The sequence below is a fragment of the Lonchura striata genome, chromosome 6 (genome assembly GCF_046129695.1).
Source record: "Lonchura striata isolate bLonStr1 chromosome 6, bLonStr1.mat, whole genome shotgun sequence".
Taxonomy (NCBI): Eukaryota; Metazoa; Chordata; class Aves; order Passeriformes; family Estrildidae; genus Lonchura; species Lonchura striata.
The window spans coordinates 22710200-22725864 of record NC_134608.1 but is presented as its reverse complement, the minus strand read 5'-3'; the positions used below and the strand labels follow the sequence as shown (position 1 = coordinate 22725864).

The following is a 15665-nucleotide window of genomic DNA, read 5'->3' as shown; positions in this document are numbered from 1 at the left end:
ATACTCATTAGTAGTCCATTTTCTTACAGGAGGTTCATCTGTAAGTTCAGATAAGCTATTGCCCCAGTTAACATCTCCTGCTTTTGCCATGTAAGGAATCAATTTCAGTAGTTTGTGCTTCAGGAAGCTTCTAACAGCTTGCACCTCATCCTGGAGAAATTCTGCTCTGAAATTTGCCAGGATGGGATGTGTGTGTGGGAAGCAAATCCTCTCAAATAATATGAAACATATTGGAAAATAAATGGTCTTGATCTTGTGGCCATCCAGTTTCTTCAATCTGATGCCTGCTGTGCCATGCAAAATCTCCTTTCTCTGCTTTGTTTCTGCTCTGATAGAGTGTGTCCAATGGAGTATATTTACCAAATGGAGTCTTTTCTCTGCTATGGAACTGTTTTCTTTGTCTCACTGGTGGATTTTGGTGCAGTTTATCTGGAAGACTGGTAACCCAGTACTTTTGTTTAAGCCGAGCTGAAGGCCAGAATACTGAGTGCAGCTGAGGACTGAGAAGGAACCTCCTCCTTGACACTGACATGCCTATGTGGAAGGTTCCTTGGGAAGTCTTGTTTGAAAAGCAGTATAAATCATACACTACCTTTCTTGATTTATGTCTGTGATGAGAAGAGCTTTCATTCAAAGTGTATGCACAGCACTGGGAATTTCACACCCATCATTAGAAGCAGTTTTGTGTGTGTGGTGACTGTTATCATTAGTGCTGTAATTTTATTTTGTGAAGCAAGGAGAGTTTTCTGCTTTCTTGCAGTCTTCCCAAGGGATGGCTGTTGTATTAATTTGCTGTATTGCCTCCTGGCTGTTCCCAGACTGTTTTTCCTCTTCATCATGGAATTTTTAATGGCCCTGCTGCCTCTCGGGAGGCATGCAAGGAAGAGTACCTCAGGGATCTCTTCTTTTTTCACATGCCTATAATTACTCTCCTTTAAGAGCACAAAACGTTTGCTAATCATGTCTTGTCTGTTAAGGTTTTGACTTCACGATGCAGACTGCTAAAAGCAAGCAAGTAGAGACTAACACGGGCAACTCAAGGAATCCTTCCCTCTTTCCCCTTTGCCTGTTTGCCTCTCTGGGTGGAGTGGTCTGAACATAATTTTGTTTTTGAGCTTCTACTTAAGAGGATTTTGTATAGGCTGAAGTTGAATATTTTTTTAGATGTTGGTTATTCAATATCCTATAGCTGAGAAGATGTTGTAGGTTGTTAGTTGATGGAATGCTATTCCTTTGAGGCAGGATAAGAGGCAGGAGAAGAGCCTAGAACCAATGTTCCCTTTGATTTGAATAGTAGGCAGAATAAGAGAGGAAGGTAGAAGATATATTGTCCCTAATGCCATATATTATTTTCCTAGCTTAGAAAATAGGATTAGGAGTGAAAAAAAGCAATTAAATGTTCCTGCTGGAGGTCATAGGAAAAGTGGACCTTGGATGGCAGGCAGATGTTGAAGGTGGAGACTTGAAGAATTGTATTAGACTTTTGAACAACATAGATAAAGACAATTGCTCTGCAATGTTAATACTAACTGTAAATCTAGAGCGTAATCTGATTTACAAGCAAGTCTGTCATCTTGTCTGGGACATGGGATAAAGATGTAGAGGCATGAGTGATCTCATTTACTGCCAGTTGCCCCATACTGTGGGTTTGGTGGTGCTGTTAAATTGAACAGACTCAAATATCTTAAATTCTAGTTCTGACTCTGGAAATACTCTTATGAAAATAAATATTGTTCTGTCATTTCTGTATCTGTAAACAGAGATCTTGATATTTCTACCTCTTACCAAGTATATGGAAGTAAAGGAGGGATTGCCTGCAATGTGAGGCCTTTTCTGAGGCAGCTGAAGGAGTGAGCAGATGTCCACAATTTCATACTTTCCTGCTTGAGCACTATCCAGTGCATTCTAGGCAACCTTTCTCCCTATTTTTTACACTTTTTCCATTTAGTTGGAGGATTTTCATGTCTTTCTTTGCTAAAGCCTGGCTAATATTCCAGTTGGGAATATAACTGAATTCTTATGACAGGCATGCAATGAACAGCAGCTATCAACCTAGTGTCACATGCAGTTGACTGGGGCTGAATATTCCCATTTTGATGAATCCTAAATCTCTGGAGTGAAAAATAAATTCCCCTTGGCTTCAGAATTTTTTTACTTGCTATTTCAAATCTGTGTACTCAGCATATCTAGCAAACAGTAGGAGTCTTTCTGACACAGTTACAGTGTGATTCAGTGTGAAAATAGGGAATATAATATATGGGATTACATCTTGGTTTGGAGTGCTTACATGGAAAACAAGAAGAAAATGCATTCACTTGAATTTGCCACATGCAGACTTTTAGGAATGAAATTGCTACATCATTATAATGCTTACTTGGGGAACAGACTGCTGCTGTTGAAGATCTATGAGATTTAGATGATTGAAGAAGTGAGCTGACCTATTAGAGATTTTGGAATCTGAAAATGTGCTCTAGAAGCCTTCCCAAGAGGCTCTGCAGGACACAGGAGACTGCTGTGCATTGGGAATATCTACACTGGGATGTGATAGCAAGAACCACTTGTGCTTGTGAGAGCTTTGCATGCAGATAGGATAAGCAACTTGTATTGATTTACACATGTTATGTGCAGATTAGACTGATGCCCAGCTGGCTCTGTAGTCAAAGGGGAGGAAGAATTCGGCTTTTACTATTAATTTTGTGAAGCCATCATCAACAGCCTCAGGTAACACCTCAGGGCTTAGAGAAAGAGCCTTTCATTTGGTTTGTGTTTGCCCTGAATAAAGCATCACAACAGCAACGGCTGGGTTGTGTGGAGTTTTAGTAGCAGTATTTTTGTTAAGAGGCAGTCTCTATTAACATTCACTTTAACATGAGGATAATAACATCTCTTGTTTTTATAGTATTAGACTAATGACTGCCTCTCACTTTCATCGTATAATCCACATGCTTTGCTTCTTCTGAGGATAGGGTTAGAATAAAGAATGTAAGCAGACAAGCTGGATGATGTGAGATGACAGCCAGAGGCATACACCCACAAGTGTGCCTCTTGCCTCCAAGGCCACAGGTTGTCACATTTAGCTCGGTATGGCCTTTTCAGAGACCTTTGTTGTGAGACTGAGCTGGTTTTTACCCTGAATTTTAAAAGAGTGGGCTTCATGCTACAGTTTAGACTTCACAGATAGTGAAGTTTTCAGGGTCCTGATGCTGTCCAGTAAGATCCTTTGTGGGCTGGTGTCTGCTTGGGCTCTGTATTGTCTCCCACAGATTATATTGCCAATCCTAATTTTCTGTTGAAATACTGTGGTAGATATAAAAAGTGGCAAGCTCCAGTGCGTGGTCTCCTCAAACTGTAGAAGTGAGATGGGAGTCCTGTGTATGCAAGTGCTGATCGTTAAAAATTATGTAAATAAAGTCATAGAATAAATACGTGGAAAAGAAATGAAAGGAAGCATTACTTCTGACACATTAGAGACTACCATGAATTTCATCTTTCTGCATAACAAAGTCTGTTTTTTCTCCAGCGTGACCTGCATACAGAATTGGGTGCCATAAATACTATTTAAAAACAAAAGACAAAAGGTATTTCCTGAGTAATTCCTTTAGTTTGTCATTACAAAAAATATTATCACTGTCAAAAAGACACTATAGACTTTTCATATTGTTGAAAGCCATTTTTCCTACACATGTGTAATTTTTCACTCACTAACTCCTGGCAGTGACTGCTGTGTGAATTGAATATATTGCAGCCAACAAAACAGTCACATTTTTGATCCTGATGTGTTTCTCTAAGTGTGTTCTGCTTTTTCTCTTCCAGGGTTAGAATTTCAGTCATCTCTAGATTGTAAACTACATTTCATGTTAGTCTCTGGTCACCTGGCAGATCCACCTGTAACTAAGCACTGCAACTTTGTTTTTTTTTCTTATGATAAACCTGTCGTAGTACAAAAGAAACCAGGAAATTATCTTCTCATTACTGTTTATGCAAAATTAAAGAAAGCATGGAGGCCTAGCAGAAGGGATTGAAGGCTAGTAAGGACAGTGTAAGTCCTATTCTACTTTGTAAGTTTAGGTCCAGATCTTTCAACTCACAAAGTTGTGTTCTCAAACTTCTTCACAGGGAGGGCTGTGACAATGCACAAATGCATTTTCTGTCAACCTTCCCTGTTCTATTCTACTTTAGAGTATTTTTTAACTGTTCAGAAGAGTTATTAAAATTTAGCTTTGGAAGGAGAACTAATTAATCATTGCAACTTGTGATATTTTTACATTTTATAATTCAGCCTATCCATTGCTATGTTGGGTACTATGCATATCCATGACTTGATTTTCCTAGGGATAGTGTTTGTAGGAGTCTATAGGAGTCTGCTGTTAAATTGGGATTCATTAGTTCTATTATTTCACTGAAATAGACCTTAATGGAAGCTAGTGATTAGAAATTTACACTGAGAAGTGTGCTATCTACCAAAAATCTCCATTTCTCATAAGTTATACTTCAGACATCCTTTCTGTCCAGGCTTTAATGAGGACTCTCATCCCTGAATGCAGTCTTCGCTCTTCTCTCTCCCAAGGTACTTACCACCTGGAGATTCCCTGCAGATTTATGGTGCCTGTAAAGTACACCAGCCACTTGAAATGACACTTTTACCACTGGGTCAGTCAGAGCCAGTGAATAATCAATAGGTTCCTGATTTACTAACTGAAGTGTGGTGATCAATAAGGGATAAACCTGGAAGAAAAACATGTTACAGAGACAATTTATGACCTCTGAGCCTTTGCATCTTAGAGGCAGGTCTACTAGATACAGCATTCTTGCTAGTAGTCTTCCACTGAACTATGATTTGCCTTGACTTTTACAAGAAGGGATTCTGAAATTCTTCTGTTTTCATCTTTCTTTTTTTTTACCCTTTTTGTAATCATCAGGTAAGGGTAGGTGTTTGAGTATGTAGCTGAGAGCCAGGAGATTTTATGCAAAATCTAGCTGTAACATTTGTGAGCTGGGAAAAATTGCATAAAGTCTCTAGGAAATGATAGTGCATAGTGATTCTCCACCAAGGATCAACTGGCTAATGTTGGTGTAAGTTCTTAAAATTAAAAAGGGAACATTTAAAAATAATTTTTGTTGTTATATTATTTAAAATTAATTTGATTACTATATACAATTATGAAGTCTTGCAGTTAGTAATCTAATACTGTGTCACTGATGCAAAATAAAAAACTGAATATTTTATTCAGGCTATGTGTGTTTAGATGTTTCAGAATACATGGTTATAGCTATGTTACAACACTATAGGCACGATTATAGTAATGTACAAAAGCAGTTTTTAGCATCCACAGAATTACTTACAAACATGAGATTTGAATGTGCATTCTGTAGATGTGCTAGTATTTTTGAAAGCTTTTTACCTCTAGGGATGGTTTCTGCCTGGGCAGTTCATTCCAATGTTTGACAGCCCTTTTCTTTGAAGAAGGTCCTACTGATATCTAACCTGAACCTCCCCTGGTGCAGCATGAACCTATGTCTTCTCATTCTTCTGCCAATTGACTGGGAGAAAAGACTGACCCTCACCTGGCTACACCTCCTTTTAGGTAGTTGTAGAAAGCAATATAATCTTCCCTGAGCTTTCTTTCCCCCAGGCTAAACAACCCCAGCTTCCTCAGCTGCTCCTCACAGGGCTTGTGCTCTGGACCCTTCACCAGCTCCATTGCCCTTCTCTGGACATGCTCCAGCACCTCAATGTCTTTCTTGTAGTGAGGGGCCAAGAACTGGACATAGGACTTGAGGTGTGGCCTCACTGAATAAAGGGGAGTGATACCTTCCCAGGTTCAACTGGCCACAATATTCATGATCCAAGCCATGATGCTACTGGCCTTGGCCACCTGGGCACACACTGGCTCATGTTCAGCCGCTGTTGATCAGCACCCCCAGGCCCGTTTCCTCTGGGCCATTTTCCAGTCACCTTTCCCCCGGCCTGCAGTGATGAATGGGGCTGTGGCCAAAGTGAAGGATCCAGCACTTGGTCTTGGTGAGTTTACTGAGAGTACACTCAATCCCCTCAGGAGAGTTCTTTGGTTGTATTCATATTTGCTCCCAGATTTGAAAAACTGGCTATCTGTGAAATGTGACACTATTTAAAATTTTTGAAACTATTCTTCAATGTCAGATTTGGAGGACAGATTTATAGACTTCTTGTAGAACTTTTGAATTTTAGTTGAGAAGACGGAACAGTAAGTATTTCCTTTTTTTTTTTGTGGTTGCACTTTTTTTTTCAGGTAAGCAGATGGACCCAGTAGCATTCAAACAGTTTATAGACTGGACTAGTATAGGAATTTCTTTGTGATCCCTGCACTGTTCTATATAGATATAATAACACGATTTGCTTTTGCATAAATACAGCATCTAAAATAATATGTATTGTAAGTATATGGGTTTGATTTTTTTTTTGTAGATTTTTGTCATGGAAATTAAAACCCAAGAAGTTTTCTTTTTGTTATATTTCAAAGGCTTTAGTATATGATAAAACTGTTTCTTAAACTTCCAGGATTTTTTAAAAAAAAGTCAAAGTAACAAGCTTTGAAGGCACTGAAGCTTTTCAGCACTTAATCATCGAAACTTATAGGGTTACGAATTTTACATCATGTAAGCTCTTCACAGTCTTTAACTGATTTTATTTGCACTGTACTGCATTTCAGATCTGATACTGCACATCAGATCTGATTATAAGAGAGACCAAGAAACTTGCCAACAGAAGTCTGTTATATTAGACAAAGAAGGGATTTGAATCCAATATCATTGCTAAATTATGCATTTATAGTCATTATGGACAGTATTTGAGGAAGTTCTCTGGTCTGCTACAAAGACTATTATTTCTGAATTAAACTTTTCTGCTTTCTACAGCTATATGATTTGGCGGAGTTCTCAACTCAAGTCAGTTCCAACAATACAGATTTCTTCTTCATTGGCAAATGGCTACTTCTTAATTGACAAATGATTAAACAGAAACAGCCATCAGTAGGCTTCAGACTTAACCGTTGATATTAACAGAACAGATCATGCTGTTCAGCCAGTTTAGAGGTGCAACAAGGCTGCCATAAGTCAGATTCAGCTGTTTGCACAGCACTTTAATAAGGAAGTAAGAATTTTAAAAATGCATGAGACAGTTTTGCATTCCTAACTTTACAAACTTAACTATTGTAATGGAAACAACATGCACGGGCATTTAGCATTATAGGTACATTCTAAGATGACTCTACAGTACCAAATAGATTGCAAAATAATCTCTGACTAAGGAGAAAATATTACACAGTTTATGTAAAGAGCAATCTTGCACACATTTGTTATTCTTGCATAGAAGTAATGGTAGGACACAGGTCATATCACTGCTTCATTACATCTTTATGTATGCAAGGAGTTTGTTTGGAGTTAATACAAAACCAGAAGGTAAAAGGCTTTAAAGGTTAAGAAATAATTATTCTTCTGAATAGTTTTTGTGTGAGCTGTTAAAGGAAATAGAAATATTGACAAAGAATGTGAGCAAAACTCCCTGAGAAACTTTTGGGTTGTGCTACTTACTTTGGGAAAGTAGGAGCTGGAGGTGACTGGTCAGTCTTACAGAAATGTGATATTGGAACTGAGTTTATCTTCTCCATAGGCAAGCAAATGTCCACCTGGGACCACCATGTTCAAGGGACATCAAGAGGAAACGAAAGCCAGCTGCAGCCTCCATATCTAGCCCAACATCAGGTAACCTGCCATAATTTTTATAGTCTTGCCCCTTTTGAGCAAAGCACCTTAGGCAAAGGTAGTGTTACTGTGGTTGGAAACTAATGAAATGTGTGAGAGGGCATATCGTATTTTTGCATAGCATCAAAAGCTGCCTACTAAACAATTCTTTGGCAGTGTAGCAATGTTAAGTTAATATAATTTGCAGTGCTTCACCTTACTGTGAATAGTTATCTGCTTCTTCATAAGGTGTTATTTCCACTGTCCTAAATTATGCAGTTAATGGTAATAGGCAGTTGATCAGTATGCACAGTGTGTTCCTTCAGTGTTGGGCTGGCATTAGCTGGTGGCTCTGATGCCTTTATCAGGGCGTTTGTAGACACTTTTAACAGGAACAAAAATCTGGCAATTTTTGCATAATCACTGGGTGAAACTACTTATCCCTTGCAGGTTGTCTTACACTTTTGGATGAAAATAGTTTTTTCTTGTTATGGGTATGTAGTCATTAAATGGCTGGTCTATTTTCATATGGCAGATTTGTGAAAAATCACTGGTTAGTCATCAGAATATGAAAAAGCTTTAATCTGGTGAACATGGTGCGTTTTAGGATGCTTCTTTCTGTCCCTTCACCTTACGCTGTCTTGCGACTATCCACTGATACATGTTCTTCCAACTAGTTTATTAATAACTGTTCTTGTAATCCAGTAACAAGGTGGTGGCTAAGATGATGGAAAAAATGGAGATGTGAAAACAGTGGGGAAGACCAAATAAACTGATGATTAATAGGAGGAAGTTGTGTTTCTTCCTTGGGCTGGTGGATAGACAGAATAATGAGGTAGGGAAGAAAGCTGAGCTTTCTCTCCAGGCCACTGATCTGGACTGCAAACTGTCAGAAAGATTCCGTACTAAAAAAAAGAAGAGAGAAGAACATTAATAATCTGTTGTTCAGCAAAAGTCTCATCTATTCTTGATTATTTATTTAGGTTATTCTTTCCTGGCTTTTGAGTATTCCATTTTGGGATATTTGAACTTCTGTAGTAAAAGGGATAGTATCTGAAACCACGGAATCTTAGCACTGGAATACTAGATTTTCTTTGTATGAATGCTAATGTCTCGCTTTCCCCTGTCACTTGTCCATTTATTTATTACTCAGAATGTATTATGTATTGGATTGCTGGTCACTTTCTATAAGGAGAGCTTCTGTTTCCATGCTTACATGTTTCAAAGTGCTATTTAAGTTGTACTTGCCTAATTAGGCAAATTGTGTACTGAACGCTTTTTGAAGAGTTGAGAGTGCATCTGGAGTGGAACTTAGCTCTGGAAATAGCATACGGGTTTGGAAAGCTTTCTTAACTATGGAAGAGGGAGAGAGGATTATTATGTATTACAAAATAAGGAAGAAATGTAGTTAGTAGAGTATGGGCAGCATGCTTATGCTGATCATCGAGAGACAAGGTCTGCAAAGTCTTTAATGGTCAGAAATGGTAAAGATCTCTTCCTGAGATCCTATTTAGAAATATCATCAGCCAAGTGAAGAGCTGTGGGCAGGACTTGCTGCAGTACTGACTTGTGGAAAGAAAACTTTTATGATTGGCTAACTGAAGTTGTGTCCTAAATAATGTTCTACTATAGACTCCCAATTATAGCTGAAGCACAACCTCGACATGTAACTTGGAAACTTCGGGAATTTGATGTTATTTCTGTCAAAGGAGATTTTGCTATGGAATTATTAATGCCTAAAAAGATACTTAGTATTATTCTGCAATGTAGAATTAATTGGACACGCTTACATTTGCTGGATATTGATGAAATTAAGATTTTTCTCCCTTGCCATGCATCTACTCACCCCCATATAAATACCATATACTGGGGTTCCCATGTGCCTGAGGAGTTGTGGCAGTCTCTGTTTTTTCACTTGTGAGGCTTTTTGTGTTCATGGTATTTTACTTTTGCAGAAGGTGAAGTGCAGGTAAATCAGAATACAGGCCCGTGCCTGTCATGCAGACACAGAGTGCTGGATTTCTTCACCTTTAAATAGCTCCTTCGCTGAGTCCAACTGCTCTCGTCTCACTTGTTGACCAGGTCCTGCTTCAGTGATCTTCTTTTTTGCAACCTGAGTGCCCCGTGGAGGTGAAGGACACAGCCTGAGCTGGCTTCATCAGTCAGCAGAACAAATGGGCTTGCTCTGCCGAACATCGGGCCATCTCGGATTCCACCTCTTTTATAGAGATGAGTGATGAAGAGGGGCTCGTTCCGCTTTGCCGCTGTATTAATACACATCAGGGGCCAGCTCCTGGCACTAAATCACGCTACTGCATACATCTGTTATCGGACTCCTCACCAGTGTGATGAACAAGACTGCAGATAGAGGCTTCCTCGTGTCATTCTTTATAGGATTTTCCTAAAAGAATAAATAGCTCAAATCTCTGCCAACACTATCCCCTGTCATTGTGATGAATTTAGCTTCTTTCTTAAACATGCAGCTACAAATCTTCCCCTGTCGCCTCACCCTTCCACCATCCACAGAAAGTTTTGAGTTGAATTTGGCTGAAATCAGAAGATGCTAATAAAAGGCAGATGAGATGTGGATGCTGTTTCCCTCCTCAGTGCAGGAATGAGAAAAGGCAGCTAGAGATAATATTTATTTGGGAACCAAGGAACTAAATTTATTCCGTGTCTTCTCACATACTTTCATGACTGTGAGTATTTCTGAGTTCTGATAAAGTATCTTTTCCCAGAGACCCTTGCATGAACATCAAAAAACTGCATTGTAGAAGTGCCTTGGGTCTCTATTGTATTGCTATAGTATTAAAGTGCAAGTCTTAATCCTGCTCTTTGAGGCTAACTGGCCTAAATACCATAACTGAGCTGTTGAGAGCAACAAAAAGTGGGTAGAAAATTTAGAATTAATTTGCACTTCAGGAAATGACTTTTATCAAAATTAAGTTGGACAAACTTATGCAAATATTCAGAGAGACTGAAAATTAATGTTTTCCACACTAAGACAATCGAACAGTGTGAGCCCTAAAGCATGAGGCCTTCACTTGATAAGAACCAAAATCTGGCTGGTGTAGTTTGGCAGTAGAATAAGGAAATCTGGAGGAAGTTAAGGCTGACTGTACTGGATTAGACCAGAGATTCATCCAACTCAGTGACCAACAGCTAGTGCCTAGGGAGGAAGAAGGTCTGTGGTGGTAAAGGTCCTTTGACGTTTCAGTGATCTGAACCTTGGAAAGCTTGAATAGTGTCCTTGTGTTTAGTTACTTTCCATTGCAATCCAGTAAATTTGGAATCATATCCCCAGTGGCACAGTAGGGCTTGTCTGAGAAATACTGCATAAAATGTTATTCTCATGGAAGTTATTCTCTAGTTTGAAAGGAATCTGATGAAGGCTGTCATGTCTGTCTTCATTTTGTTAGAATAGGCCACAAGTACAGATGGTTGTGTCATAAATGGTGAACAACTACTGATCTTTACACTGATGTTTTTAATGTTTATGTGGTTCAATCCTCTATGTATGTAGCAGTGCACATGGTAACTGGCATCCTAATCAGCTATTACAGTGAGTCTGGGGTAAAAATATGCATAAATAAATTTTTGTCTGCCTTGCCATGTATTCACACTTAGCTTGTAAAAAAGGTGACAGCAGCCTGTGAGACTGCTTATTGGAGAACAGTCTGATGAGTAATAGCAATTTGGTGAACTTTCCCTCTCCTATTTCTTGCTAATTATTCACTCTGCCATGCCCAGAAACAAGAAGCCAGTTTCAGTCCTTTTCTTTTTCTCTTTTTATCAGGAAAGATGGAGAGCCTGAGTGTGGAGGCTGCTAGCAAGGAGCGCATAGTGTAGTATCGGTGGTGATTGTGAGTTTAAGGACTGATTTAGTTGTTGGTTTTTTTTTCATGTTTCATATGACCTTCAGGTGGAGGAAGATGATGGACTGGATGTAAAATTGCAAGATACTTTTGTCAGCTGTGTTGTAGCTGTATGGGAATGTGACTCACCATTTTGGATTTACAGAAGCAGCATTGTTGGGGTTCCAGATCTACTAAATGTGGAACTTCAAGCATTGAACCAGCTTTTTATTTAAACTTCAAAGCAATCTGTCCTCTAATTGAGGCTTGCTGTGGCATCTTTATCTTTCATCCACTACAGAGCAGCAGATGCAACTTGTAATTAAGACACACAAACAACTATTATCTGTTGTGAGACTACAATGAAGAAATGTATTTTCTATTGAAGTAGTTACTTATTTAAAAAAAATCTGTTTACCCTGAAGACTCCTATGGCAATTCTCTTCTTTACCTGGCACTGTTCTGCTTGTGGGGATTGAGTGATTCAGGATACTGAGAATTGGATTGAACTCTCATATCTCTAGGTTTTTGGCAATCCTTCTGGAAATTTGGGTGGCTGTTGAGTTGAGCTATGGATCTGCAAATCTCTCTGGCTATTATAGCCTGTCCTATTTTGAAGCAGTGGTTATATTGAGAAAATAAGAATGGATTTCAACCTACTTTGGAAAGTAGTTTCTTGTCATAATATGCTGATTTATCATGTTGAATATATGTGGAGGTTCGTGGTACTGCCTTTACTGGGTGAGGAGAGGTATGTTTTCCTCTTTAGATGAGCTTAGCAACCTGAAATTTGCCACACCTTCAGAGACTTTGAAAGTCTCAAGTAGAAAGCTAATTGAGTCTTTGCAAGGAGTCCAAGTTATTTTAAGCTGAATGATTGTGAATTGATTAAATATGGGACAGCTAAAACTTTTGATTTTCAACATGAACTCTGACTAAGGGAACTAGTTAGTGGACTGGGAACGTAGAGTTTTGAATGTGTGAATCATTAGAGCAAAATTGTTAATGCTGTCAAGGACCTCTATTTTAGAGGAATTTGGATGGAGAACCTTTAGGAATTCAATAAATAATATCTTCATAAATTAAATTATATATATGAGGGGTTTGTCATTAAGTCAGTTTTTCTAATTTTTTTATTGCCCTTTCTTACTGTCTTTCTCTGTTTCCCCCTTCCTGCAATTTTATATTCCAGCAACGTTATCTGTCCACATGGATGCGGCAGAATCAGAGCTACCAGCAACACCTTCCTTGAGATCCCAGAACTCTGAGTGGACTGAGAAAACACCAGCAGCTGAGAAATCTACTATTGCTGCCTCCAGTAACTTTTTTAAAATGCCGCCAGAGAAGAACCCTGGGTACAGCTAAAAGGAAGCATTGCAACTGTAAAGGCTTGCTCGATTTTGGAAGTGTTTGATTCTGGTGTTTGTCTGCACCGAACATCATGTTTGGCAGTAGTGGTATCTCCAGTATTGGTGCGTGATGCGTGCCATCATCCAGGCTGGTCTGTGTGCCTCACACACCTAATCATCTTTGTAAATCTATGTTTAAAGAAAAGGTAATCAGTGTTGGGACTGCAGTGGCTTTTAGAAATTTTCCTGCTATTACTGTATTTATTATGAATTCATCTCTTTCTCTGATTCCAGCTCATATGTAGTAGGTCATGTACAGGTTCTTCTGGGTTTTCATATCTTTCTTCACCCACTGGACATGTTGCTTGTTTATGTATTTGGCATTTTCATGGTGAAAGTCCCACTGCCATTCAAGGAGGCAGGAGTTTCCCTCTGCTTGCTTCCAGACCAGAAGGATTTCTTGGCTGGGGAATGAAGAGGGAATATTAACGCATTGAAACATGAAACCTGAATCTTGTATTAGCAGAATGTTTTCTGGGCATGTGCTGATGGATTCAAATCATGTTGCTTCTGGTAAAGCAAATATGGTGCTTGTCTATGTAGAAATTGCCATTAGGTCACTGGCAGCACTGTCCATTTGACCTTTTCCTTCTCCCTCGTTCTGAATGTCCTCAGTCTTTATTGTGTACTGCATGTTCATTCCTACTGGATAAGGATTTGGGAGAACTACTTGGACATAAATGTGCAAGCTGGTGTCCTAGATAGAAAGCTGGACCCTTGAATATTGTTGCAGTATGGTAGAAGATTATACAAAACTTACATATCTGAGTGTATAAATTAAAAAATATCCGTTAGTGTTTCTAAAGGATGCTTGTTGAAGTTGACATGCCATTGAACAAAAAAAAGCCATTTTAAGTATCATCTGAGTTCAGAATGTTACAGGTATAGATCAGACTCCTGTATCATGCTTCCTCTCCTTTCAGAAGTATTGTCTGCTGTACCGACTGGAGATGATTGCACATTATACTGCAGTGTACACTAAAGAGATTCTCTTCACAGAACTTCAACTTGGTCTGCTGTTGCCTTCTGTGTTGCAGAATATATGGACTTATCTTGGGCTGTGTTTTCAGAATATGTACCTGTATAGCATGTACAAAGGAAAGGTGGCCTCACAGCTTCTTGAGTCCTTTAAATCCTGTTTGTATGAATAGAACTTTTTCCTTTCCTCATGTGGAGCTTTCAGACAGGACTGTTTAAACTTGTAAAGTCTGTTTTGATTGTGGCAGTGCATCTAGCACTCTTAAGCAGACAGCAAAATTTGCGTGATTTTACTGATTCTGCAGTGTTCGGTTCTCTTCTGAATCAAATGACAGAGTGATAGATTTGATTGGGGGAATATGAAGCAATGATTTATATAAGCTGTGTATTAAAAGGGGAAATGATCATAATATAGACGAAACAGAAACTGAATGACTTGCTAAATCATGATTGACAAATATAGGTAGTTATAGGACATGCACACTGTGTCTGATCCCTAATACCTACTTATTCTCGGGGAGACATCCAAATTGGATTTATATTTTGCAGCACAAGCAAACTCAGATCTGTCACTATAAATCCTTCTCAAACTTTTTTTTTTTTCTTAATTTGTGTAGTACATTTTAGAAGTAATTATAACAGGGAAACCCTTTTTTACCTTAATGGAGGACTACAGAAGTCCGTTTGGATTACAGGACAAACTGTAACAATTTATAAAGGAAGAAGTGTTCCTTTTTTAAAGTTGTCATGGCTTTGTCTTATTTATAGCTATTTTGAACAATGATGCCTAAGGGGTAACACAGGATGCTTCAGCACTGGCAGGCCTGCAATCTAAAACATCTGAAGAGAAGGTAAACCTGAAAAGTGGTAGTTTGACTATCTATTACTCATGAATACAGTGAATGGGGAAGGTGATAATGTTCTCCTGACAACTTGCAGATAAAATTTAGGATTTGAAGCCTTGTAATCTAAACTGCATGCTGCTCTAATGATAATGAGTGGTGCCCTAAAAGAGGATTTGTGAAATTGGCTTGTTTTGATCATGTGGAGTATCCTCCACAACCTCTCTGAATTTGAGTCTGTTCAACAGACTTACTCAGATTACTGACCGTTCAGCTTTATACAGTAAATACAATTTATTTTATTTACATACAATTGTTAGCCATTGTATTCCCTTTTTAAAATCAATTGTGATATATCTTGCTACATTGTGAGTATTCTGAGTATTGTCCAAATAGTTTTCTCTCTTCTGTGATGTCAGGATGCTTTAAAAGCTTTTTCAAGAAAGGTGTTAGGGAATCAAGAGCCTTCATCTCATAGTGGTGGTAGAGGGGTGGGTTGCAGTGTTTCATGTGATTTTTCTCTGAGTGCAGGGAAGAATTTATCATATTTCCCTATTGAGGTCAGTAGCAGTATTATCTGGTTAAGCCCTTACTTAGGTTGTTAACTCCTAAGAGGTATTTCTTGTCTTTAAAGGCAGACTGTAACCGTGGCAGTACTGAAGTACAACTGTGGGAGTGTCTTGACAAGCCATACTTCCTGCTATGGCAACTTTGTGGAAGTTCCAGGAGACTCCAATTATTGCAACTGCCCTGTCTTTCCTATTTCTAGGTTAGAATCCATTTACAAGTCAGTCAGATTCTCAACCAAATTTGATTCTACTGAGTGGTAGGCAAGCTAAATGTATCGTGTATCTTGCTACTCC

The 15665-nt window shown here is 38.7% G+C and overlaps 1 protein-coding gene across 6 annotated transcripts in view; it reads left to right on the top strand.

Annotated features, from left to right (window-relative positions):
* Positions 1-14392, top strand: part of GPATCH2L (G-patch domain containing 2 like) — a 33153-nt gene extending 18761 nt beyond the window's left edge. For all 6 annotated transcript variants that reach the window (XM_021542797.3, XM_021542802.3, XM_021542800.3 and 3 more), the window contains 2 exons: positions 7649-7740; positions 12766-14392. In XM_021542797.3, the coding sequence (XP_021398472.2) occupies positions 7649-7740; positions 12766-12938 (265 nt within the window). In that variant the 3' untranslated portion in view covers positions 12939-14392. The remainder of the gene's footprint in view (positions 1-7648; positions 7741-12765) is intronic.
* The last annotated feature ends 1273 nt before the right edge of the window (positions 14393-15665 follow it).